A 25,417-nucleotide genomic window follows, 5' to 3' on the forward strand; every position below is an offset into this window, starting at 1 on the left:
ATGAAGGCCCTCTACACGAACAAAAGGCGTCAGACCCTCACAGGCCCCACGCCCACACAGTTAAAATCTGGCACTCAGCACAAAGGGCACTGGGGTGGGAAGGAGTCCTTACACTGGCCACACCACTATGGGACACACGCCGCCTGGGCACGCTGGCCAATACTAAGGGGTTCAGGCAATGGGACCTTATTGGCATTTCAAAGATAGGGGACTTATGGGCTAAGGGAAATGTACTATCATTTGCGATCCTGAAAGAGAAATATGGAATGTCAGACATAGAGAGATACCGATACCTGCAAATTAGGCATGACCTGCAAAGCGCCATTCCGACAGGCACAGACCTGGTAGAGTCTTCTCCCCTAGAAGACAGGCTTCTTACCGAACACTTGGGGAAAAAGGCTATCTCGCAAACATATCGCAAATCAGTAAATATTCTCCCAGACCCTATGGCGGTACTCCGCAGCAAATGGGAGGTGGAATTAGGAGATATAGATGACACAGACTGGATGAATGCATTGGCGTCGCCCAGAGACGCGGCCATTCCATTGTGCCTAAAACTAATCCAGCTCAAAATACTACACAGAGTGTACTACCCACGCACTCTACTGCACAGGCTGGGCCATGTCCTTGATCCGGTTTGTTTACGAGGGTGCGGACAAACAGGAACATTTTATCACATCCTCTGGGAATGTCCTGTCATACAAATATTCTGGGAACGAGTACTAACTGAGATCTCAGAGGTGGGTGGGGCCGAGATTCGGCTGGATCCAGGGTGTTGCCTCCTTAACATCTGGAAGCCTATGGACCTCAACCAGGCTCTACAAACTTGGGCCAAACTGGGATTAGCAGTTGCAAAAAGGAATATAGCACGAAACTGGGGTTCCGGTGTAGCCCCCACACGAACGCAGTGGGAACATGACATGGACATAGCGATGTTAGTGGAAAGGGCGGTATATTTACATAGAGGCTGCCCCAGAAAATGGTCTAGGATATGGGGGAAATGGAACGAATCACGTGGAACAATTTGTGAACCGCCACAGTCCACAGAGGAACCCGAAAGTGACCCATAATCGCGTGTAGTGTAAATGTGTATGTGTTGTGCCGTATACACCCGGGAACAACCATGGGACGAGGTGGGGAGTGGATGATGAGGACACAGGGAGGCAGAGGCACAAAGATGACAATGTATAGTGAACTTGACACGGCTAAGCAGTTTTATACCATTAAAGGATGGAAGTTGGGAGGCGTAAAGTGATTAATCTGGCTGGGATGTGCTATGGGAATGAGGGAGGCGGGAAGGGAAAGGCAGAAATGAAGTCCTAGGCATGATGATACAATGATGTGATGTAACGGCGAAGATCCAAATGGTGCTGCTGATAACCAGTAAGGAGAAGTTGTTTGTTTAAATTTGTTTCTTGAAATGTCGAATGTACCATCCTGATATAATTCCTAATAAAGATTTAAAAAAAAAACTGCACTGTGTCCTCAACAGCTCAGATGTAAGGGAATATCTGAGAGGGAGTCAGGTGTAACTTCAGCATGCTGATAGTGAACCCCAGTGGTGTAGGAGATCTGCCATAGTCTGGAGGTGGGAGATGACTATCTGGGGCGAGCGTGTCTTCAACAACAAATGGTTATGTTATGTTATGTTATAAAAGGGCTCTTCTATAGCGCACGGGTACTCCATGGAGTGTCCCGGCGCTTTGGCAAAGAGAAATAGAAGGAGAGTATATAACACAATGGTCGAGGCAAGGGAAGATTGGAACCCCTGACTTCTGCAGATATTCTGTGACCATCACCTTGGTGAACACCGAGGGGCGCTGGTAAGGCCAAAGGGGTGCATGGAAAACTGAATGTCCTCTTAGCCCACTGTGAACTGCAAGTAATGCCTGTGGGCAGGCAGGATAGGGATGTGGGAGTATGCGTCCCGTTCCTTTTGTATTCCCTATCCAGTGGAGTGGTAGGTAACGTGCTGGGACTAATTCTGGAGGTGGAGGCTTGGACTACCAAGCTCTTCAAAATAGGGTGCTGGGTGAGGAAACTGAGGTTCCCAGGAGCAGGGCCACAGTGGATGGCAATTGTCCGATGCACAGGAGCCCCTGTGCAGGGCTTGGCCAGTATCCAAGTAGGACATCAGTGAGGGATTTGATAAAGGGAGGAGAGATTCAGAAGACGTGACTTCCGGCTGAAGAACCTCAGTCAAAGACGTTAGTCTTGACTGTCATCGATGGCAACTGAAGATTCAGGACCTCTGCCTCCACCCACACCACCACTGAAGAACGCTTCGACTTCATTGACTTCTTGAGTTTGTGAGACTTACCATATGATTTACACTGGGACAACAATCGTCAGGATCGGCTCCGCAAGAGGCCCTGCATCATCCGCGTGACTGGGATCAAAAGAGTCACAAGGCTGTCAGAAGTGCAGCGGCGAGGAACTTCAGGGAATGTTCCCTCATCGCCTTCAGGTTCATGGCGCTGCAGTCCTCGCAGGTCTTGTAGCTGTGGTACGGCTCCAAGTACCAAAAACATACTAAGTGTGGGTCTGTCACAGACTTCTGCCTGTAGCAGGCACCACAGGGTTTAAAACGTATAATGTTTTTGGGGTGAAATCCCTCGGATACCAGGAGGAAGGATTTATTAAAAACAATCTTTGACAAAACGTCAAAAAAAGTTCAGTCAAAAAGTGACTAGAGGTATTTAGGCACCAAGCACGTCACTTTTGGCGCCAACACAGAACCGAATGACGCCACATACTGAGCACATAGGGGTACTGTGCAAGAATGTCCTGATCCAGTCTGACGCCTGGGGATAATTCAAAGGTAAGGAATCTGCGGCTCGAAGTCTGTATCAGGTGAAAATGTTCAATAACCTTGTTTCTGCTAGATACTCTATCTACTTGTAGATTCTCCATTTCATGAATCCTCCCAGGTGCCTGACTGAATCTGGAAATCATAATAGCTCTGCTGAGAAGTTAGATGGTGCCAACACACTGAATCTGCTCTGGTTTGTACCTCAGACACAGATCAAGAAACTGTACAAGGTACAGATGAAGCATAATCTTGTTTTTGCTTTAGAGGTTTGTCATTCTGCTCTACTGCAATCTACAAATTGTGGTATCAACCATAACACACTGTTGGTACGCCTAGTGGATGGATGCAACTCTAAAACCATGCTGGACAGAACATTTGATCTTCAGGCAATTAGGAATATAGGTATAATGATGAAACACCCCATGGGCAACCCACATTTATTAGATTCAAATCCGAGGGCATGCTAGGTGTGTCTAGGCGACGATGCTGAACCTTCTTAGATTTTTAACTCATTTGAGTCACTTTGTTGATGACTCAATTTCTTGGTAATCATTCCGGTGATTTCTTAAAGGGCACAGCTTAATAAATGGCTTGATTCAGCGTGTTCTTATGTGCAAAATCACCTTACGTTTGCGCTTCAGAGGGTAATTATATATACAAACTAAAGCGCAGATGTACAGGAAACAGAATTAAGAGGTACTCAGAACCATAAAAAACATCTTAACAGAGGAAGCATGGGAGTTCCTAGTAGAGGCTGGTAAGACAGGTAACAATGGAGCGATTTTGGAAGGTCGTTATAACAACGCATTTTTTAGATGGCCCTTCAATAAAAGTACAAACTCTAATAAATGCTGATAGTTGGGCGAACATTATAATAATGTGTATTCTTTGTGATAGTGAACCCCCACCCCCAAACCTTGAAGATAGAGAGAAAACTGAGCCAAACACTACTCACTTATTATCCCCTTTGAGGCAGCGGAAGTAGTTGTGCAATTAAGAACTGCCATAGTGGCAAAGGCTCACATGGTGTCACAATGGTTGTTTATAAACACAATATTGCCTTGTGGGCCTCTATTCTAACAAAGGTAATACAAGCATGCTACCTCTGCCATGGCTAAGATCAATAATAGTACCAATATTTAAAAAAGCAAAGGGGTTTGAATTGAGATTCCCTGTTAGCAGCGTATTTTACTCTTGGACTTTGTTAAAATTGTGAAGAGTGTTGTTGGCACAGAAGGAAAATAGGGCTGAACAAAATTCTATTCAGGCGTCCAATATGGTTTACGGTCTGGTGTCGCTACAGTGGAAAATAACCTGAATTTATATCCGCTTAGCAGCAAATACACATTAACCAAGAAGGGATCCATGGGATCTATGCAACTTGCATTTATGGACCTGAGCTGTACTTTCAACAGTGTCAACTGTTCTATACTCTGGTCCATCATGCAGCGAAAGAGGTGGTGGAATCGATAATCTACCTATTGCGGCAGATGCACACATACATAACAGCCAAAATGTGTTTTGCTCCCAACGCTGAATACGATGACTGGATCCAAATAAAGAGGTGCTGCCAAGGGTGCACATTGGTGCCCTTTCTTTTAACACCACTTATCAATGGTTTTGAGAGCTTCTTAATATCAAATGAAAAGGACATGCAACAACTGGGTAGGCTCCAAATTCTGGTGCTGCTTTTTGTGAACGATACAGTCTTGCTGGCCAGGACTGCTAATGGGCTCCAGATATTATTGGATCATTTTACTGTTTTTATGAAGCAACTTAACCTGGATACAAATTTCTCAAGATCTTATATAAAGATCTGCGGGTCGAAATCCACCGTAAAACATCTCCCAAAATATCTCTGGACCCAGGTGGGGTGTGTACAGACCTTCACATATCTGGGGATACCACTACACTCAACATTTACTTGGGGAAACATATACAAAGTTAGGCCCCAACAATGTTCTAGGGTAACAGAGTTTTTTTTAGGTCTGCAGCTAATTTGGGACAGAAACCAATTAGGAAAATGCTTAAAATATACAAGATAAGTGTCCTCTGTTCTAAGGGGGTACTCAGACAACAGCAGTCTAGAGGAACATTTTTGTGCAGACTCTAGGCTGTACCGCAAAGCTAGTCTATATATGTTTGCCACCACAAATTGGGGCTAACATTCACTGAGGATGTGATAACTACATCCATTATTGTTATGGGCTTTAATTTGGGCCAAAGAAGAGACCAGACTTTCAAGATCTATATTGGGAGATTGTTCATTGCTGGAGAAGGGGGAATATATTTCATGGCTCTTGTATATCGAAATCTCCTTTTGTATGCTCTTATTCCTGAGTTGTTTTTTAACCAGTCAAAGGGCCATATGTATCAAGCATTTTTGCATTCGCAAACAGGCAGATTCGCAGAATCTTCCGATTAGAGAACGCAAAAATTGCTTTTCCGATGCAGCAAACCTAATTTAGCGATTTGTTAACCTGTTACCGAATCGCAAAATGGGTTTGCGAATCGGTATTAGGAAGGGACGTCCCTTCCTAATAACGAATCGCATCGGTATGTATGAATGTTTTGTGATCGCAAAAGCAGTCGCAAAACATCTGCATTTTAACACCTACTTCAAGTAGGTGGTAACCCATTCGCAAAGGGGAAGGGATCCCCAAGGGACCCCTTCCCCTTTGTGAATGTTTGTAAAACCATTTTTAAGAGCAGGCAGTGGTCTCACGGAATACTACCTGCTCTTAAAAATGTTTTCATTTAGTAAAGCATCTAGTTTTCCTTTAAGGAAAATGGGCTACTTTACAAAAAAAAAAACAGATTGCTTTATTGAACAGCAATCACGGACATGGTGGTCTGCTGATCTCAGCAGGCCACCATCCCCGTGATTTTTGCGATTCCTAGGGGGTCAGAAATTGCGACCTACCTCATTAGTATTCATGAGGTAGGTCAGTTGAGACCAATAGGAATCTCAAAAGGTGTACTATACACCTTCATGCATTGAATTTTGCGATTTACTAATTGCGAATCCTTGTGATTCGCAATTAGGGAATCGCAAAATGCTATCTACATACATCCGGCCCCAGATTCCATAAATAGCTCTAATAAAAAAATTGTACAACAGTTGTTCTTTAATCTTTATGAGAATAGAAGAACTCTGCAAGAATAAAGCAAGACTGACACAACCACATGCCATTATGTTGTCCACAGCAATGATGGAACCCTATCTTCTTTCTGTGAGTAATCCCCAAAATAATATTTATCTAACTCGTTTCAGATTAAATATGGTGCACTTTTTAGTATAATTTCCCTATTGCAGCACCTGTTCTTCAGCTCTTCATCCTGGCCTTGAGATATGAAGTCACTTCAAAGCAAGTTGCACTTTATCCTCCTCTGCAAATTTTATGTATGACTCAGGAAATGTTTTCTGTTACCAATACTGTGTTCTCTAAATATGACAATATAAACCAGTACTCATTTTATTATAAAAACATCTCTCAGGTGTCATGTATATGGCTGTATTTAATCAGATACAGATGGCACTTTAATTTAGCAAACTCTTACAGTGATTATTTGCATTTGCCTAAAGGTAAAATGATTAATAATTGGAGTATTTGCTATGTTAGCTCTTGTGTAAATCATGCTGTGTTCAATTTATGATGGCTTCTGTTATATAATTGATGAAATATTTTTTTTGTCATTGTAGTTGCTTTTTATTGAATCTTTTATCATTTAGGCCAGCCCAAAAAAGAATTTATTGAATTTGTAGATCGAGGAGACAGTGTGACGTCAACAACTTCTAAGAGCAGATCAAATAAACTCAATTGCCTTGTTCGATCTCCAGTATTGAAGATGGAGGCTCTGAAGGCTCAGGTGCAAGTTCTGTTCTTTCTGCTGTGAGACGAGGTATGCACTGAGAGGAAGTGCGGGATACAGGTATAGGTGAAGCAGATTCAAATACCACACCCTCAGAGGCCAATCTAACACAATTAACATAATATGTGCACAGTCCTGAGAAACAATTAAACTACCTTCGGTAAAGTTCTTTCTGGTGTATAATCCACCACCAGGTTCATTACCTTTAGAATAATCCTTTGTGTTAACTGTCTATTAGCCAAGAGCTTAAGTGAGCATGCCCAAGCACCAAGATTTGCATCATGTTTGTTTTTGTTTCAACCATAGGTAGGTGTAAGTCACGTACTTCAGCTGCTCTGCGGACAACCATCTGTGGATGGATCTGGTGGATATTCTAATTCAGTCTCAGGATAACTGTCCAGTCACATAGCATTTTCTAAGTTCATGCAAAATCCAGCATCAGCTTAGTCAAACAGAAGCGAGTTGTCATTGTCAAGGTCATCTGCATCATAGTGTGGTATGTTCTGAAGCCTCCTATACTGCTAGTGTTCAGGAAGACAAAATGATGATGAATGGAATGATGAATATTGTCACATGAACATTCACCCCCAGTACAGAGACTGAGCCTAAATCCAGAATTCTTTTGCTCACCATGCCATTCCAGTTTAGACCCAGCTATATACAAATCAGTCTTGACCCTGCTTCCTATAGGAACAGTCCAGCCTGAAGTGCCACGCCAGGACCTCCTTGGACTGGAAACAAGCATCCTGGGACAGTTTTCGGGGTATCATTCCTCATCCGCTAGGCTAGCTTGAATCCAATGGCATAGTTTGCACAGACCCACGTCTGGGCATGCCCTTCCCACTTTCAGCGACTATAGCAACACAAAAAGATGATAGATTTGCATATGGCTAGGTCCAAACTGGGGTGGCATGGTGAGCAAATAAAACAATGGATTTAACCGAGATCTGGGAGTGGGTGTGAATGTTTGACAATGTTCAGCATTCCATTCATCATCTTTTCGACACATGGAGCCGGAAGGTGCCACCCGACTGCGCAGAGGGTACTGCTCACGCAAAGCATGAACTAGCTAGAACTTTCTGTCAGATATGCTCAGCCAGGCATGCCTCCGTAGGAGAATTGCAGGGTTGAAACAGTCGCAGTATCCGCTACAGCTAGTGAACATCTGCTAGTCACATTAGATAGGAGTTTCCCCTCATTAACCAGCTCCTCCCTTTTTTATTACACTCATCTGGAAAATAGAGTAGAAGATCTACCATCTCGTCCTACTGTGCTCAGTTATAACAAGAAAGCAGGTCTACAGAGTTAGCGATTACAGTAATCTTCGTCTTCGGACATGTGGCTATTTCAGGTTTGGCGTCAGGAAGCTTCTGAGGTAATATATGGCTGGCCCTCCTCATCGCTGCCCCCAATATTGATGTTGGAGTCTCCAGATGTAGCATTCTGTGGCAACCTGCGGAGTCGCCTCCATCGTACTCCTCCTCCTCTTTGGTGCCCATGATCTCTCCTCCCTCCGATGCTTCCTGTTTGGCAGTGGTCTCCACATGTTAATGTGTCTGAAGGTATTTTAAACTCTCTTTTGCTTGTAACTGCTGACACACCACACAATCTTGATCTCTTTGTAATGGGGAGGGACACAAATTAGACCAGATGTAGCTTGCCTGTGGGTATTTTGCGTTTCACAGCAGGCACCTTCGAAATGGGTTCAGATCAATTACCCCTCCCGGAACATTCTCAGCTCTGTGTGGAAGACGCCAAATATTCCCAGAGTTGGTTCCTTGGGGTCTAGTCACCGATGTCTTGTTTACGTTGCAGGTTGATTTCTTGGTATTAGCTTCTGTGGGTCAATAAGGCCTAGAGCTCAGGCGTCGACAAGCAAGCTTCTATGATCACGTCCACGCTTGATGGCAGAAAATAACTATTTGAAGATGGAGTCGAAGACCATGCACATTACCTCACAGGATCTTGTGACTTGAAAGCCTTTCTAAAAGAAAAACGAGTTTTAAGTGCCCGAGCTCAACACTAGATGGCAGGAGTATGCATAGCATGTTTGTCTACAGCCACACATGCTATGAATAAAACATTTCAGCCATCTACCAGAAGTCATGGGAATACTGGGTCAAAAGGCAATTCACTTTAGATGAGCTAAGAGCATTGCTCACTGAATAGAAGCCCTCCTTAACCATAGCTTCAATCTGTATTGACACACTACCTGGCAGAGAGTTAGAAAAAGAATCAGGATGTTGTTTGAAAGATGAGGATGCCTGCGCCACAAGTCTTTTAGGGAACACGTGAGCCATCAAGAATTTCAGCTCTCCAGGCGCAATGCAATGACGCCATGCAACCTGCTGATTGAGGAAAACTGGTTAGTGCACCAAGTGTCAAACTGCTAAATGGGGGCTTATAATGGCATTATTAAACAGAAACAAGAGTTCTTTAGATGATCTTTATGACGATATTTGAATTGTCTTCTTTCATAGGCAAGAGTTGCTCCAGGACTTCTCCAGCCTTACGCAGAACTGCAGTAAAAGAACACACTTCTTTGAATGGAGGCCCCGAAAGGCAATCCAAGTCTACACCAGGAGACTTTGTCTATGCCGCTAGCATTCTGAAGGGCCAAGGAGTCAACTGTCTCTGTGCTCATGGTAGGGAGGAGTCGACTTACCTCAAAACTTAGTGCCAATGTGAAAGACCATAGAATGCATTTTAATCAGATTTAAAGTGGATTGCAAAAATGAATCTAATTTGCCATGGTATTCATAATGAAGCAGGGATCTGTATGCCACCTCTTCTAAAAACCATTGTGACTCCTGCAAAGACAAGAACACACAGACTGTCTTTGGAAAATTTGCCAGGTCATGGGACCGATCCGAAGCACACAAGGCCTCAGACAAAGAAAGTGGTGTGAATTACACAGAAGTGATGCCCAAAAACACAGGAATAGCCTTGAAAGGGGCTGGGCCAGTGACTGATTGCAGGGAGACAGTCAAAGGTCTCACAAGTGCTTTGGAGCCCATAAGTGCACCAGAGGAAGCTAGAGAAGAACAGTTAAAAAAATGCCAACACTGCCTGCTGTTGAAGCATGAAGGGTCACATGCAGACGAATTGGTATAGTTTCCAGATCCAGTCTGGTGCCTGGAAGGATTCTAGTAGTGATGGATCTGCTAGTAGAAGTATCCATCAGAAAAAGGCTTATTTGCAACTACAAAAGCATGTTTGGTTATATACAAAACTTCTTTTATGTGTTGCACAAGTCTTTCAGACTCATAAAAGTAGTTTTGTGACCCATTATCAATTGCTTATAGTTCCAAATGTGTGTATCAATGCTTTGCAAATGAAATTGGCTGGGGGTCGCAAACCATTGATTAGATACTGGCACCGACTAGGCATTGTATTTGGGGAACTGTTGCTATGGGACAGCTTCCCCTTTGGGAATTGTCACTGCTGGCATTGGGAGGAGCAGACAGCAATACAGGGGACCCCTGCATGCTACCACTGATACCATACTTGACAGAAAAAACGATGTTGTTTAAAGCAGCTCATGTGCCTTTAACAGACCTAGGATGCATAAAAATAATTTCCACTCAAGAATGTGAATGCAGGGACAGAGTGTTTGCGATCCCTTGCAGGCTTCCATTCTGACATCTAAGTTAAGCTTTGAGGGTCACAACTTGTGGCCTGCCTAAATAATATTCTTTAAGAAGGAGGTTTAGCAATCTCCTGCGAATCCACATTTTAAGATATTGCTGTTTGACACACTGACCTGTCAATTCCAAAGGTTGCCTTAAAAACCTTACCAATCAGTAAGTCAAGCAACTTCATTTCTTTTCCTCTAGTAATCGGAGAGCCATAAATGAGGCTAGGTTATAACTTGGCTTTAATTGTTAAGGTTTTTAAAGCAACCTTTGGAATTGACAGGTCAGTGTGTCAAGCAGCAATTAGACTGGAATTCGGTCTCCAAAGACAGTGCCTGGTATCAAAAGGATCCTTCCTAAAATGCATGGCTGTTTTAGCAACATCAGCCCCAGCATCATTAGGAAATATTTGGTGGCAAGAAATTGATAAATCTGCTTACACTGCAAAATGGAGAGCCTATATCTTAGCATCCTTACATGATATCGGCCTGGAAATTGAACTGTCAGCTTTAAAAATGCCTAACTATAGACTAATTTTAAAAAAGCATATCAAAGCGGAATCGTTTAAATTGGATAAAATTGCTTTAGCGGGAAAAAACTATGCATGGTACGTGATTAATTCATATCAATCCCCGCGTGTTCAGCCATATTTAAATGTCTTCTTTTCTGTAAAGTTTAAAAAAATGTTTCTAAGGCTACGTATGGGTATAAACACAACAAAGGAGGGCACTCGTTCTTGGGTTAAACAGTGGCCGGACTCTAATTGTAGATTCTGTGGTTGACCACAGGAAACTCTTGTACATATAGTATGTGTATGCCCGAGGTTGACTAATCTTAGACGTTTCTTTCTGAGACCTTATTTTCTGATGAATGGTGTGAGATCTGCTCGTCAGGCATTAATCATGTCATTGTCCGGTGAATCGGTTCCACTACTATGTCAATTGGTAAAAATTTTAATGGCAGTAGATAAATGTTTAATATAGGGTAGATCCCCTCTAATTTTATGACCTTGGTGCTATTGATTTTAATGATTCATAATCTTGATTAAATTAATCATTTTTGTTACGATGGTAATAATTTGAAATGTAATATCAGTGGGGTTACCATCGCAGCAAATTGATACACTTTTTGCACATTAGATCATTCGAAAGGATGGGAAATTAATGTTTGTTGGTTGATAATATTTCCTTATGATATTTATGGAAAAGTATGTAAAGCACACCGTCACTTTAACCTGTATTATGTAATTCAAGATGTAAGGTGGCTAGATTTGGGCTTATCAACAAGGTTTTAAACTGTATATATGGGATTGTTTTTTGAATTATGTGAAGAGAAGATCTCTTGTTTTAAAATGTAATTGTGTTTTTTTTTGGTTAATTATGATGCTGTGATTGCAATGATTTTAAGCAATCAAGCAATAAAGATGATATACCTTCACATTTTAAGATATGACTGATTAGTACATCCGTTGTATCACAAAAAGCTAGACAAGATACAAAGAGTTGGTGCGCACTGTAGACCTACTATTTGTGACCTGTCCAATGATCGATCAGAACCTTAGTCCTTTATTGCTGTCCATTTCTCAGTGGCTAAATTAGCTGCAATACACTTCACACTAATCTACCCTCTCCTATGTCTGTAAGCAGTATTGCTGCTATCTTTACCTTCGCAAAGTGCCCTTGCAATGTGTAGGCGTACATTCTTAGAAAACTCACAAAGGGACACTTGAAAAGTGTACTGTCTATTCATACCATTTTTAATGTCAAAACCTTGTACCTAGCCACACTTACTGTATTTAAATTCTGTGCACTTGTTATTAGTTTACAATGGATATACAAATAGAGAGGCAAATGCAAACAATTAATGAATGTGGTGAGTTCAAGAAACAAGTAAATAAATAGTCGCAAGTCCTGGTTGCTTTGTTAGTTTCTTTTCTGTATACATTTTACTTTTTCACTCAAGAATAGCGCAGCTAACGTGCTTCACCTTACACAAGGCTTCATCAGGGCATAAAATATAAACCACTTGTGAAGAAACAATATTCTCTTCAGTGGATAATCAGTCTTATTTGGACTCTTACACTATTGCTACAGGTTATAACCCCACAGTTTTCCAATGGTTCCACAAGTCCGAGGATATAGGCAGTGTAAAGCCCATGCACGTGTTATCACATCCCCATGAAAGTCAAGCACACGCAAGTCGCTTTCATGTTCGAAAGCGCTGTGGTCAGGATATTCTTCCACGTATTGCCGTTAAGTTTGGTCAATGAGAAGCTGACCATTGAGGTGGGCAACATGTAAATACAGAACATATGTTTATATGTGACGATTCGAGGTGGTGCAGCGGTTTAATCCCTGGCTGCTTCCCTATCTTTTTTTTTTTCAAAGTTATATTTATTGAGTTTAGAAATAGAGAAAGAAGAGACAAAGAAGAAGACACTGGCGCCAGATAGCAATTATTCCCACACAGGGGATTCAGAGGGCTCCATCACAATGGATTATGGGAATACAACATATAAGATCTGCAAAGCCGGTGCAAAGTCGATGTCCATTAGTAACAGTGAAACAATCGGATCTGATTCCCGAACACCCCGGCTGTTAACTCGCTATGCAAGCAGTAGTCCAATAGGCCGAACAACCAGCTCGGGGAATAGCTGCACTGGAGTCCTCCATAGTCCGCTTCCAGCTGCCAGGCAGTGTCGCAACTAGAAACCAACAACCCCCAACTGAGCCCCCCCCTACCCTCACCTCCCCTCTCCCCACCCCACCCCCCGTGGTGGCGACCATTCTCACATTCTCATCAGGTTGCAATCACCCCGCTAATTAGAATTGAAATAGGTGGAGTGCGCGTAGTGCTGAGGGACAGACTGCTGACGGGAGTCCTCGAGAGAGAAATCGAACTAAAGGGCCCCATTGAAACAAGAAATTCTTAAAGTTACCCAGAAATATATCAGACATTCTTTCCAGACTCAGTAATCGCCATAGCCGCGCATGCCATAAAGAGATCGCCGGTGCGCTCGGTTTCTTCCAAGCTGCCGCCACTGTCAATTTAGCAGCTTCCAGGCACAGCCAAATAATACGTTTGTCAGCTCTAGTTTGGTGTTCCAACATCGGATCACGGAGTCCCAGCAGGACATAGTCCATGGACTCCGGGATCGGGTAACCTACCACCTCCTTGATGTGGGAAAGTATCTCCGACCAAAAAGGCTTAATGGTGGGACAGTCCCACCAAATATGGCGGAAGTCTCCCAACAAGACGCATCCCCGCCAGCACCTGTCTGAGGACGATGGAAATATACGATGCAGCTTGGATGGGTAGAGGTACCAGTCATACATAAGTTTCAGATGTGCTTCCCTGAGGTCCATCGAATGGTTATGCGCTTTGATATCCCGCCACAACCCTGCCCATTCGTTGTTCGAGATGTCCCTACCAAGGCAGGACTCCCAATGCTCCATATACCGGGGAAGGGGGAATATAACGGTGTCCAACAATAATCTATATAGGAAGGAGATCGTCCCCTTCATACAAGAAGTGCGGAGGATAAATGCCTCGAAGGACGTCAATGGCCTTGTGGCCGCATCTCGTATTCCCGGCGAAGTGGCCCAATGCAGAAGTTGAGTATGATGGAATCGTTCAGCGGGCGGGACACCATAGTCCCTCATGCAGTTTTGGAAGGTAAGGGGAGACGCCCCATGAAACAAGTGAGTAAGTGCTCTGCAGCCGCCCTCTCTCCAAAGCTCGAATGACCCATCACGCAGAGCCGGTGGAAAGGACGGATTCAGGTGAATAGGGGTAAACGGTGATGGGAAGGTGGTCCAGCGTTCATCGCAGCTGACTGTATCCCAGACTTTCAGGACCGTGCTAGTGGGAGTGCATATATAAGCATTCTTAGGCCGATCAGCCTTAGGCTTCCAGGCCAAATCCCAAATGGACCTCCCAGCCACACTTCGCTCCATATGTAACCAATGTTTCTCCGAGAGCTGCTGTGACCATTTGACCATTCAACCAGCACCCTCAATTGCGCAGCTTTATAATATAACTGCATGTCTGGGAACCCTCCCCCCCCCCCCCCCCCCCTCCCCTCGCGGCCGTCTAAGTACAGCAAACGAGAGCCGCGCTCGGCCTCCCTGCCACACAAATTTCAGCATCAGGGTTTTCAGGCGACGGAAAAAATCCAACTCTACAGGTATGGGCAGAGCCTGGAAGAGGTATAAGAATTTGGGTAGCAGTACCATCTTGATCGCATGGATCCGGCCCAGCCAACAGATGTATTTCGGCTTCCACTTCTCCAGCTCCCCACGGACCGCCGCCAGTGCAGGGGGGAAGTTAGCTGCGAACAGTCCGCCCAGGGTGGCGGTTAATCTAATACCGAGATACAGCAAAGCGGAAGAAGACCACGAGAGGGGCGTGAGTATGCGCACATGCTCCACTTCCGTGGGAGGAAGAGTCAGATTAAGAATGTACGACTTATCCAGGTTAACTTTAAATCCCGCCACCTCTTCGAAGTTCGATAGGACCGCGTGAACATGAGGTAGCGAGTGGGCCGGGTCCCCGATCGACAGGAGTACGTCATCTGCGAACAAAGATCCTATGCTGTTCGCCAGTGAAGGGAAGGCCGGCAATCTGTTCCCTCTCCCTAATGGCAAGCGCTAGAGGTTCTATACTGAGAGCAAAGAGGAGCGGGGAAAAGAGGGCACCCCTGCCGTGTGCCTCGAGAGTGGGGAAAGCAGGCGGACCTATGCCCATTAACCAACACCATAGATGTAGGCCGGTCATAATTAGCACCGATCATCTTCACGAATTGAGGAGAGAACCCAAAAGCCTCCAGCGTTAAATTTAGAAAACCTTAGTCGACACGGTCGAAAGCCTTCTCCTTTACCTGTTGGCCTTCTCGATCAAATGCATCACCCGTCGTAGATTGTCATGGGTTTGCCGCCCTTTAATAAACCCGGACTGGTCGGGGTGGATAATAGCCGGCATCAGATCCTGGAGCCGCTTTGCAAGAATCGAGGAGTACAGTTTGGCATCGAGGTTGAGGAGTGCTATCGGGCGATAGGAGGAGCACTGGGTGGGATCCTTCCCCGGTTTGGGGAGAATGGTGATCATAGCCTCGGCCATCGTTCCCGAGGTCCTCCCCTCAGTAGCCATTGCATTGAAGAGAGAGACTAAGTAGTCGCAGAGTTCTCCCGCAAAAGACTTGTAAAACGGGGCCGTATACCCGTCAGGGCCCGGGGCCTTGTGGAGTTTCAGAGCCTTTATAGCGTCCAGCACCTCGTCCCTGGAGATAGGGGCTGAGAGAAGCTCATTCCACTCCCTGGAGACTTGAGGTATAGGGAGGCCAGTTAGGAATGCGGATTGAGCGGCCCGGTCCAGGTCCTCTCCTCTGTACAGGTCAGCATAGAAGCGGCCAAAGGCAGCAGCCTTGTCCGCATCCCTATGATGTTCCTTCCCCGTCCTATCCTTAATGCCCCCAACGTACTCACGCTCCCGCTTATCTCGGAGTTGTCTCGCTAAGTGCTTCCCCACCTTGTTCCCCTGCGAGTAGGAGGTCCTCCGCAGGCGCAGGAGAGTGAATTCGGCCCTGTTATTATAGTGGGCCCGAAGCTTCCCTCGTACAGCGGTCAAAGGTCTTAGGGTCACCCGGGACGGGTTAGCTTTATGTGCCTGTTCTAACACTGCTAATTCAGCCTCTAGATCCTCCTGTTCTCAAACAGGTACCCCGCAGCGAAGCCTTACAGGCATCCCAGGTGGTATACACCGAAGTGTCCGAAGGCGGATTAAGCTCCATAAAGTCCCGAATGGCCTTCCTCAGCTCCTTGCAAGTGACATCATCCCGCACTAGTGCCGCGGGGAAATACCATTTCTTCCACCCGTCACCTCCTATCGACCACTGTAACCCTAGAACGATCAGGCTATGGTCCGACACAGAAAGCGGAAGGATGCTGGAAACTTGGATGTCCCCCCGAAGTGCTTGGCTCACAAAAATGTGATCAATTCGAGAGTAAGACAAGTGAACATGTGAGAAAAAGGTATAGTCTCTTGACTGGGGGTAAAGGAAACGCCAACTATCAATCAGTCCCAGGTCCCCAACCTGCCGCTGCGTCTCAATGGAAAAGACCCCAGCCCCCGATCTTCGTGTGCACGAGCTATCCAGGTCTTTATCCCACACCATATTGAAGTCCCCCAATAGGAACAATTGGCCCTCCACAAATTCCCCCACCTTTCCCAACAGTGTCTGTAGGAAGCCATTCTGTGTATTATTGGGCACATACACCACCACAAAAGTGCACATACGTCCATATAGCGATCCCTTCACCATCAGCCATCGCCCCTCCTTATCGCCACTCACCCCCACCGGTTGGAAGTGGAGGGATGCTCGAAATAGAAGAGCAACCCCCCTGTGCTTAGTAGAGGCAGACGCCCTATAGATAAGAGGAAAGTGTCGGTGTCGGAGCCTAAGCTCATCTTTCCTGGCCAGGTGAGTCTCCTGAAGACCAACCACATCTAGGTGATGGTCCGACAAGTACTTCCACAATTTCTGCCGCTTCTGTGGGGAGTTAAGCCCCTTCACATTCCAGGAGCCTATACTAATAGTCATGACAGATCAAGAACCCTCCCCTGTGCCATGTGAAATGCAGTCGAGACCGGGATCTTCTCACCACCCCTCCTGGGATCCTGTCTGAACCCCCATTGCCACTCCCATCCCCGCCCCCATCCACCCATTGCTTCCCTCCCCGTACCACCCGCGTGCACACCTCAGCAAAGCGCAACTCAAGAACACCATTCGAAAGCAGAGTTTCAAGAGCAAAACCCAGAGTTAAGATCTTCCTCAACCGGCAGTGTCTCACACACACATCCAACGGTCACCACCATCCACCCCCCCTCCCCCCTGAGTCCCAACAACCCCCCTTCGCCCCCCTGTCCCAAGACCCCCCCCCAACCCCTCCCCAGAAACAGAGAAACAACAAAACACAACTCAAGTCACTGAACCTGAACCGAGTAGTCGTCAGTTCCAGCAGGCCAAAGTTCAGAAGGTCCCCGCCGGACTGGAATCGGGGCAGGGGTATCGACCTAGCGACCCCCAGGGCCACGGTCCGGGGTGTCTCCTCCAAAAGTACAATCAAACCCCGGGGACCTCAGGCCCAGAGCCCCTCCGATGCCATTCTACAGTACCGGGGTCATGCTGCTCCAGAGCTTGTCTGGGAGTCCGCCATAGTGACGGAGGCCACCAAAGCCACCGCGGCCCCCCTTTCTTGCACACTAGCCGTGGGGTCCGGTCGTCGCCGATCTGGTGAAGGGCCCACTCTATGCCAGGAAGAAGACCGATGCCGCCTCCTCGACGGTGAGCTGCGGGCATCCTGAGAAGGGGCATCTTCCTCGATGCCCAGAAGGTCTTTTGCCGCTTGCAGGGAATTAATCTGTACCAACCTATTCTGCCAGCAAAATATAATACGGAAGGGATGTCCCCAGGAGTAGGAGACATTGCGGTCCCGGAGGAAGGCGGTCAGAGGTCGGAAGTCCCTCCGCTTCCGTAGCGTCGATGCCGCCAGGTCTTGGTAGAGCTGCAGGCGGTGGTCTCTAAATTGCAGTGAGGAGATGGTTCTAGCTTTTCTCAAAATCCGTTCCTTCAGCTGAAAGTCATGTACCCACCCTGTGCACTCTGTCCATATTTATGTCTTGCACCTCTTCATCCTCCAGAATCTGCACAAACAGGGCCTGAACGTACCCACGCAGGTCCCCCGCTTCACCGTCCCACGGCACCGCCTTGATACGAATGTTATTTCTCCTGGAACGGTTCTCCAAGTCCTCCGCGTGGGTCTGCAGGTCCAGATTCTGCTCTGTGAGGCGGATGATGTCCTGTTGGAGCTGGTGTACATCATTCGCCATGCTCAGATCGTGGTCTTCCAGCGTCGCCACCCGCTCACCAATCCTATCCACGTCTCTCCTCACCTCCCGGAGATCTGACGCCAGCTGCGAGCGAAGTTCGGAGATATCATCTTTAATAGAGGCAAAGAGTTCAGCCATAAATGCTTTAGTAGCAGGCGCTTCATCGTCCGATTGCTTCGAAGAGCCACTGGCACCTGGCGAGGCCGGCTGCTGCGACGATTTAGGGGCACCATCTTTCACCATCTTTCCCCTACGTAGCGAGGAGGTCATGGCGAACTATCACAGCCGTATATGGCGGGCAAAGACACCGGTGTAGGCCTTAACCGGGGTATTGAACTCGCAGACAAAGCGATACCTTATCCCAGCTGGTCCTTTCAGCGGCACGGCTGCACCCTCCTCAAGATGGCCACGGTCCAGCACAGAGTAACAAGTGACCAGCACCCACTTCAGGCCAACAATTAGATAAGGGATGGGAGAGCCACCACCACGGTCTCGATGCTCAGCTAGCAGGAGGCGTGCGAAGGCTGCGTTGGATGTCCCCAAGCCAGCAGTCAATGCCAGAGAGTAAGCAGGGCCGGACCGCCCACCGCCAGACAAGGTCCCTCCAAAATGGCGCCGCTGGCGTGCCCGCTAAGTTTGCCCACCTCGTGGTCAGGCGGCAAAGCGTCCGGCTCACTCGGTCCATTCTCTGGGGCCCCCCGATCGAGTCTCAACGCCACACAGGGTGAACCAATGCTTGGCTCCAGAGGTGCAGGTAGGCCGACAGAGCTCCCCTGGCGCCGCCGGCTAGGACCGCAGCTTATTCAGGCCAAGGTGCCGCTCCTGACCCGCCACCAAGCCAGTCCTGTAGATTTAGTGTCCCGCCGTTCCTCCTCTGCAGGCGCCGCTCACCCCACAGTCGTTCCGACTCACCCAGTCGCACCTCGGGTGTGGAAGCAACCACTCTCACTGACTCCCAGCCGGTCTGCCTCCGCCGGGACCCGGCCCGCTGCTCCACAGCCTCTCACTGCGACCCCCGGCCGGTGTCACCGACTCCGACCTCTGGCCTGATCCTGTGCTCGACGCCTCCGCAGGCAGGGTGCGTCCTCCGCCCCCGTCAGGGTCGAGGCGGGATCGTCAGCACTGGTCGCACCCTTGCAAGGCCAGGCGCCGCTCAGCCCGGGCCGGCCCCCTGGTTCGTGAGGCCGCTGCTTCACAGGCCGCAACTCGGCTCCGCTCCGTAGGGCGCCGCAGACTCCAATTCGCCCCGCTGACGACGCCGGACCACTTCTCCAGCCTCTGTCGTCCAAATGGCGCCTGGCAGCACTCCCGGGACCCCGCTATTCGGTGCTGTTTCGGATCGGCGTCGGAGAGGCTCTAAGAAGCGTCCTACTCCGACGTCTTGGCCACGCCCCCCTGCTTCCCTATCTTGTTCAGATTATTTTACAATGTACATTTCCACAGCATCAATAACCACTTAGCACTTAATTAGTGGAAAAACGGTTCATTGCAATGGTGAAGCCAGAAAAACCTCTGCTCAATTATTGCAGATTATTGATTTTCTTAGTGTCACCTCAGCCTTCACCTTAGACTCAAAAGTGTGATGTTGGAAGAAGCAAAACCCGAGTGAGTGCTGCGAGTATAGATTATCTCTGCTAATCTCAGGCTAACACAAAAATGTCTCCACATAATGCAATTACCCACTGAATACATTTCTAGCCGATATAGGAGATAGTCAATAATTTTAGGCTATTTTGATAATGTCAATACTATTAAAACATAGTCCACTTACTCTCATGCTTGATCGCCTTAACTTTTTACGAACATCTCTGCGAATGTCATTCACTGCCACTGATTCCAACTGTTGGTAGCGTTGTATTTCTTGATTTATAGTTCCTTCACTGGCACCCAGTTTCCTAAATAGAAGAAAGCGGAGAACTATCAACACAATATTTTCTACTGCTGATACATCTGAAAGCTGTGTCTAGCCTTTAAATGTCATAATTAGTTTAGCAACTGAGGCTAACCAGTTTTTTGCCATGGCTACTGTTATTCTTCATTGACCTGTATCCTTTACTTTATTGTGGCCATTTGTAGCAGTCAGCTCGCAGTCAGCTTTTTCAAAACCTCTGTGTATAACCCCTCTCTATTACAAATATGGGTACAAATCTATGAATCCACAAGTTCACTATGACAACTGCAAAGTATTACTACTATATTTGAGACAATAACAGCAGAGGAAGGGTAGCAATTCCTGTTTAAAAGACGACACCAGAGCAATCACTATAAAACACTTGACATTAGGTATCACTGCCTATAACATGCAATGGTAATGAACCATGCACACCTTTTCCTACCAGACACCTTGCCATCAACTTTCTGAATTGCTATATTTTTCAATGATGCCTTTGATAACCTATTGAGATCAAGATAACTACTATAATGTGTAGAAATCCAAACAGTCTAGCTGCTATTGCCATTGCTCAGCTTAGCTGTATGCCAAATCACAGCAGCAAACGATTGCACATATCTTGCATTCCCTAATTAAGATGGAGTTACTGATACAGGAATTATATGTGTGTGTCACGTTGAATCTATTTTTACTTATGAGCAAATATTGTGGACCTTTACAGTCGGTGAAATATTTCCAAAATATGTCTGAGAAAGAAGTGCAGAATGTGTCACTTTAAAGGTGCTTAAGCTTATCATTGCTTTCATTCCACTTTTTAAGATGGAGGCCACAGATGTTTTCTTTTCCAAACTTTCCTTGCTTGACATGTGCAGGCTCAATCTTTGGAAAAGTCCGCAAACTTGTCTATTGAATTATGTCTGATCCCAGATGGCATCTTTTGAATTGTGACCTAACATAACTAGAGGCACACATACTAAGGGTGTTTACCTGAATAAATGGCCATAATATGCATTAAAGACAAACACAATGAAACAAATTAAAAGATATCTTGGATATCAATTAGGCATTGGAATGACAAAGCAAAATAGCATTTCTAGTTTGGTCATGCTACAGTAATTCAGAAAAGCATTACAGTTTTTTTCTTTATTGCTACACATAGATTTGTATGCCCAAAGGGAATTATGACGTAATGATGCATTTACAGGCTAAAGTACAAGAGGACATGCTGTAGAAGAAACTGTGTTCCATCTATGGATGCAGGCTTATAAAAACAGGAGAGATACCACAGTGCTGATAAAATTCACTCTTTAGGGTTACTTCCATTAGAGACTACAAGGGTTTATCTTGGCAAGAATAAATTAACTCTCCAGATATGCCCCCTAATAGCAGGCAAGCAGATACAAAAAGCAGACTATTTTAACAACTTGACCAGGAGCGCTTATTTATCTTGGTGCTATATCGTTCTTATAAGTTAAAGATTGAACATTCATTAAAGTACCTGAATACACATAATATATCTCTCCAATTTTCAGATTGTAACAAAAAAACATCCATTTAGCCATGTCCTTTTAGTATAACTCCACTTTAAAGGGGAATATTTATGACACAAGAAGTCTCGTTGTCTTGATGCAATTCTTTATATTCTTTGTAGACATAAATTTAATCAGCCCAGCCAATGCGTTTTGTCCATTCAGACTTTATCTGGGTTTGTCTTTTTGCTAAACGCTCTTTTTCTTTATCATCTCAGTAGTAGGAACCTCTATTTTGCATTGTTTCTTGCGTTCATATAATGATCCAAGATTATAACCAGTATCTTCTTCACACCCCAATAGCCAAAGAAATTCTAATTCTTTCATGGTGGAAAACCATGAGACTTTACTTAGAGTATCTGTAAAAGCTCCAAAGAAGCGGATGGTGGTCTGTATTAGCCAAAGTGTATCCTGACAGCCAAAGATAAATTTCAGCATCAAGTGAAACGAGGGAACATACACAAATAAACCATGATATATTGGCGAGAATGGAGGAAGGGGTGTAGTTGGGTGACTAGACCCTCAATCTCTAGCAATGGATGGAGTATCCAGCAAATAAAAAGCTCCAAGGATGCTCTTTAACACAGGATTTTAGAGGTAGGCTCGGATGTGATGTTATTAAGGCAGGACCTCAGAAACGTGATTGAGCGGATCACGGAAGCGGAGGTGTGAATCTTGGAAATTGAAGATACGGTCCAAGAACTCATCAGAACTACTAGCAAACTCAGCAGGCTTGATGAGATAATCGAAAGTTGCAGAAGGCTGTTTGCGAAGGAATAATCTCAGTTTCATCGGATTTCCATAAGGAGTAGAAGGGAAAGACATAGTGGCCCTAAAAACATGGCTGTTATCAACTATAGGTGCAGACAAATTATCTGCATGTTTCATTATCGAAAGGGTGTATAGGGCACTGACAGGGAGATGCTCCCCTTTCCTATGACCAGTAATAGCTTGCTTCCTCAACTACCAAGACAGAGACCTAATCCTTAGAGAAATGAGAGATCGTCTTTGAAGCACCAACAATATTGATCTTTCTGCACTACATGAAACTGGTCCAAGAGCAAAGAAAAACTTATCAAAAGTAGAGCAAAAATCTAGACAGAAAGCTAGGACTTAAATAAATGCTGTTGCACCCCACCATTATAGGCTAAGACCCAGGTCTTTAAAACTCCAAAGGAGGCATGGATTTGGATTGAGGATCACAGGAACAGAAAGCAATGAGTCGCACAATGGAAGAGGGGTCCTCCGCATCCCCGGTGGTGAGACCTCTCAAAAGGTGACCCAACTTACTACATAACAATGCCAATAGTTAAAGGATGCTGAAGAAATTTCACGAAGAGGTGCACAGATGGAGGAGTCTCCCCCTAACATTACTAGGCCGAGCGGCCATGTACAAATTGATAACTTTTCCCTAGCCGCTCTACATATCACAAAATCCATGAAGAGATCTTTAAGGGGATAGATACGGAGCTGTGCACATTTCTGTGGAGTGGGGGGCATCCACAAATAGCCCTTCAGACACTGCAACAAAGTCAATATAATGGAGGGAAAGCGCTCCCCGACATTAGATCATACTACTGAGCAGCACACCTGATAGCTATAAAATGAATGGGGGCATCTGCCGGGAGACCATCCAATATATGCCCTCGAGAGGCTGAAATGGCACCCACACACATACCTACACTACATATATGGGGGCAAAGAGGCACGGCAACTACTCCCAGCAACCCAAAGGGCAATAAAAGCATGGAAAAGGGTAGAACACCAAATGAAATGGGATATGAAACACATGAGGGAGACTCAGTTTTAAGCAAACTAAAGGGCCTCCAAACCTGGGATACGATTGGGATCTCGAGATTTGGGAGACATAATAGAGAAGGGCTCCCTAATGTCCTTTAGCTCACTCCAGCATGAATAGAAGCTGAAGGACACCCAAAGATACAATTATTTAAAACTACTGCACGCCTGTAGAGAGGAGAAACTAGACGCATCAGAACTTCCAGAATTCACACCGCTAGAGGGACGACTATTGCAGGGAGAAATCGTAGACAAAGCAGTCTCATGGACATATAAAACACTTATAAAGAATATGCCAGATAACCTAAAATAGCTTTTTTTTTGTTCAAATCTGTTTTTTATTGTGAACACAGCGATAAGCCTACAACCCCGTGTCGGGGCCGGCCGCGCAGAAAAGAACTTGAAGGCGTAAGTAACCAGGGGAGGTTGAAGCATTAACACAGCGCCCTGCCTACAACCCCCAGAAGGGGCCGGCCGCGTGGCTTAGGGGCAGTGATAGCAAGAGGTGATCATGTGCTGGTGTTGTATCGCTGTGCGGGGGAGGCGCGTATGGGAGTAAGAGCAGTAGTGTCACGTTTTCCAAAGGCCCAACGGGGCCCAAACTGCCCCGTAGAGGGGCGGAAGCCAGAGTGGCAAGTAGGAAAGAAGAAAAAGTCGGAAGAAGAGTGAGCAGTAGCGAGATGGAAAGGGGCCTGGGGGGGAAGACTGCAGTCGCCGGTTGGGGGCTAAAAGACGCAAGCTGGTGAGCGGAGTGTTAGAGCGCAACAGCGCCTGCGCTGGGGGAAGCAGCTAAGGGCCTAGTCTGCTCGGGTCAGCAGGGATGAGGGCGTCCTCAAATAACTGCAGAGCGCGAAGCCTGGGGGGCATGTGGCGGGCATAGCTGATGGAGCACAGATGGCGCACAAGGGGTTCCCACACTGCCTTGAAGCGCACACCCCTCGATTGTATCCGCGCCGTGAGCAGCTCCATAGTCAGGACCTGCCAGAGGCGCACAAACCAGGAGGCTATCGGCGGTGCCTCAGCCCGCTTCCAGTACAGAGCAATGAGTTGCTTAGCAGCGCCTAACATGTGAAGGGTGAGGATCCAGTCGCTGCGCGTGAGGGCCCTAAGTGCAGGGGGTCGAATGCCCAGCAGGAGCGTGCAAACCTCTTCAGGTAGGGGAAAACCCAACACCTTCTTAATGTGACTGAGGACCTCCTTCCAAAAGACAGCTAGAGTAGGGCATGACCACCAGATGTGTACGAAGTCGCCAGTCGCAGTGCCACACCTCCAGCACAGCGGCGAGGAAGTAGGGAACATTTTGCTGAGTCTCAGGGGGGTATAGTACCATTGCGTTAGCATCTTGTATGCGTTTTCCCTCTGCGGGATGCTGCGATAGGTTTTAGGGATGTCAGTCCATAGCCGGGCCCACTGAGAAGGTGTGATATCGGCGCCGGTCGCCGACTGCCATTGCCTCTGGTAGGGCTGCGCAGGCGGAGCGGTGGGGTGTTGCAGGATGTTATAGATCTGGGAGATAAGTCGTTTCAGCACCCCGAGGGAGCGTGCCAATTTCTCGAATGGTGTGTATGCCCTGGTGGCAGCCCGATACATGTCGTCTCCCATAGTCCAATGGCGCAGTTGGGCGTACTGTAGGCTGGCGGTCGAAGGGAGGCCGAATTCTTCCCTGCAGTCTGGCCATGATTTAGGTGCCCCTCCAAGAAAGAGGTCTCCTACAACTCTGCAGTCCCCTTGTGTCCAGCTCTCAAAAGCTCGGGTCCGGGCCGCAGGGGGAAAGTGCGGGTTACCTGCAATGGGGGTGTGCGGAGAGGGGAACGTGGTTAGGCCCTTGGACACTGCCACTCTGTCCCACACGTCAAGAACTGTTCTCGTTGGGACTGCCATGTATGCACTCCTGGAGCGCGCCACGCGCGGTAGCCAAGGCAGGTCCCATATGGTGCGTCCCGTGACCACCCGGTCCATGTGGAACCAGTGCTTGTCGCTTTCGCGTGCACCC

At 46.6% G+C, this 25,417-nt stretch overlaps 1 protein-coding gene across 15 annotated transcripts in view; it reads right to left on the reverse strand.

Annotated features, from left to right (window-relative positions):
* The window catches only part of BLTP1 (bridge-like lipid transfer protein family member 1), a 1,831,302-nt gene that overhangs the window by 422,550 nt on the left and 1,383,335 nt on the right, over positions 1–25,417 (reverse strand). For all 15 annotated transcript variants that reach the window (XM_086962202.1, XM_086962209.1, XM_086962198.1 and 12 more), the window contains one exon: positions 19,979–20,102. In XM_086962202.1, the coding sequence (XP_086818328.1) occupies positions 19,979–20,102 (124 nt within the window). The remainder of the gene's footprint in view (positions 1–19,978; positions 20,103–25,417) is intronic.

The sequence above is a fragment of the Lissotriton vulgaris genome, chromosome 3_1 (assembly GCF_964263255.1).
Source record: "Lissotriton vulgaris chromosome 3_1, aLisVul1.2, whole genome shotgun sequence".
In the NCBI taxonomy this organism is placed as follows: domain Eukaryota; kingdom Metazoa; phylum Chordata; class Amphibia; order Caudata; family Salamandridae; genus Lissotriton; species Lissotriton vulgaris.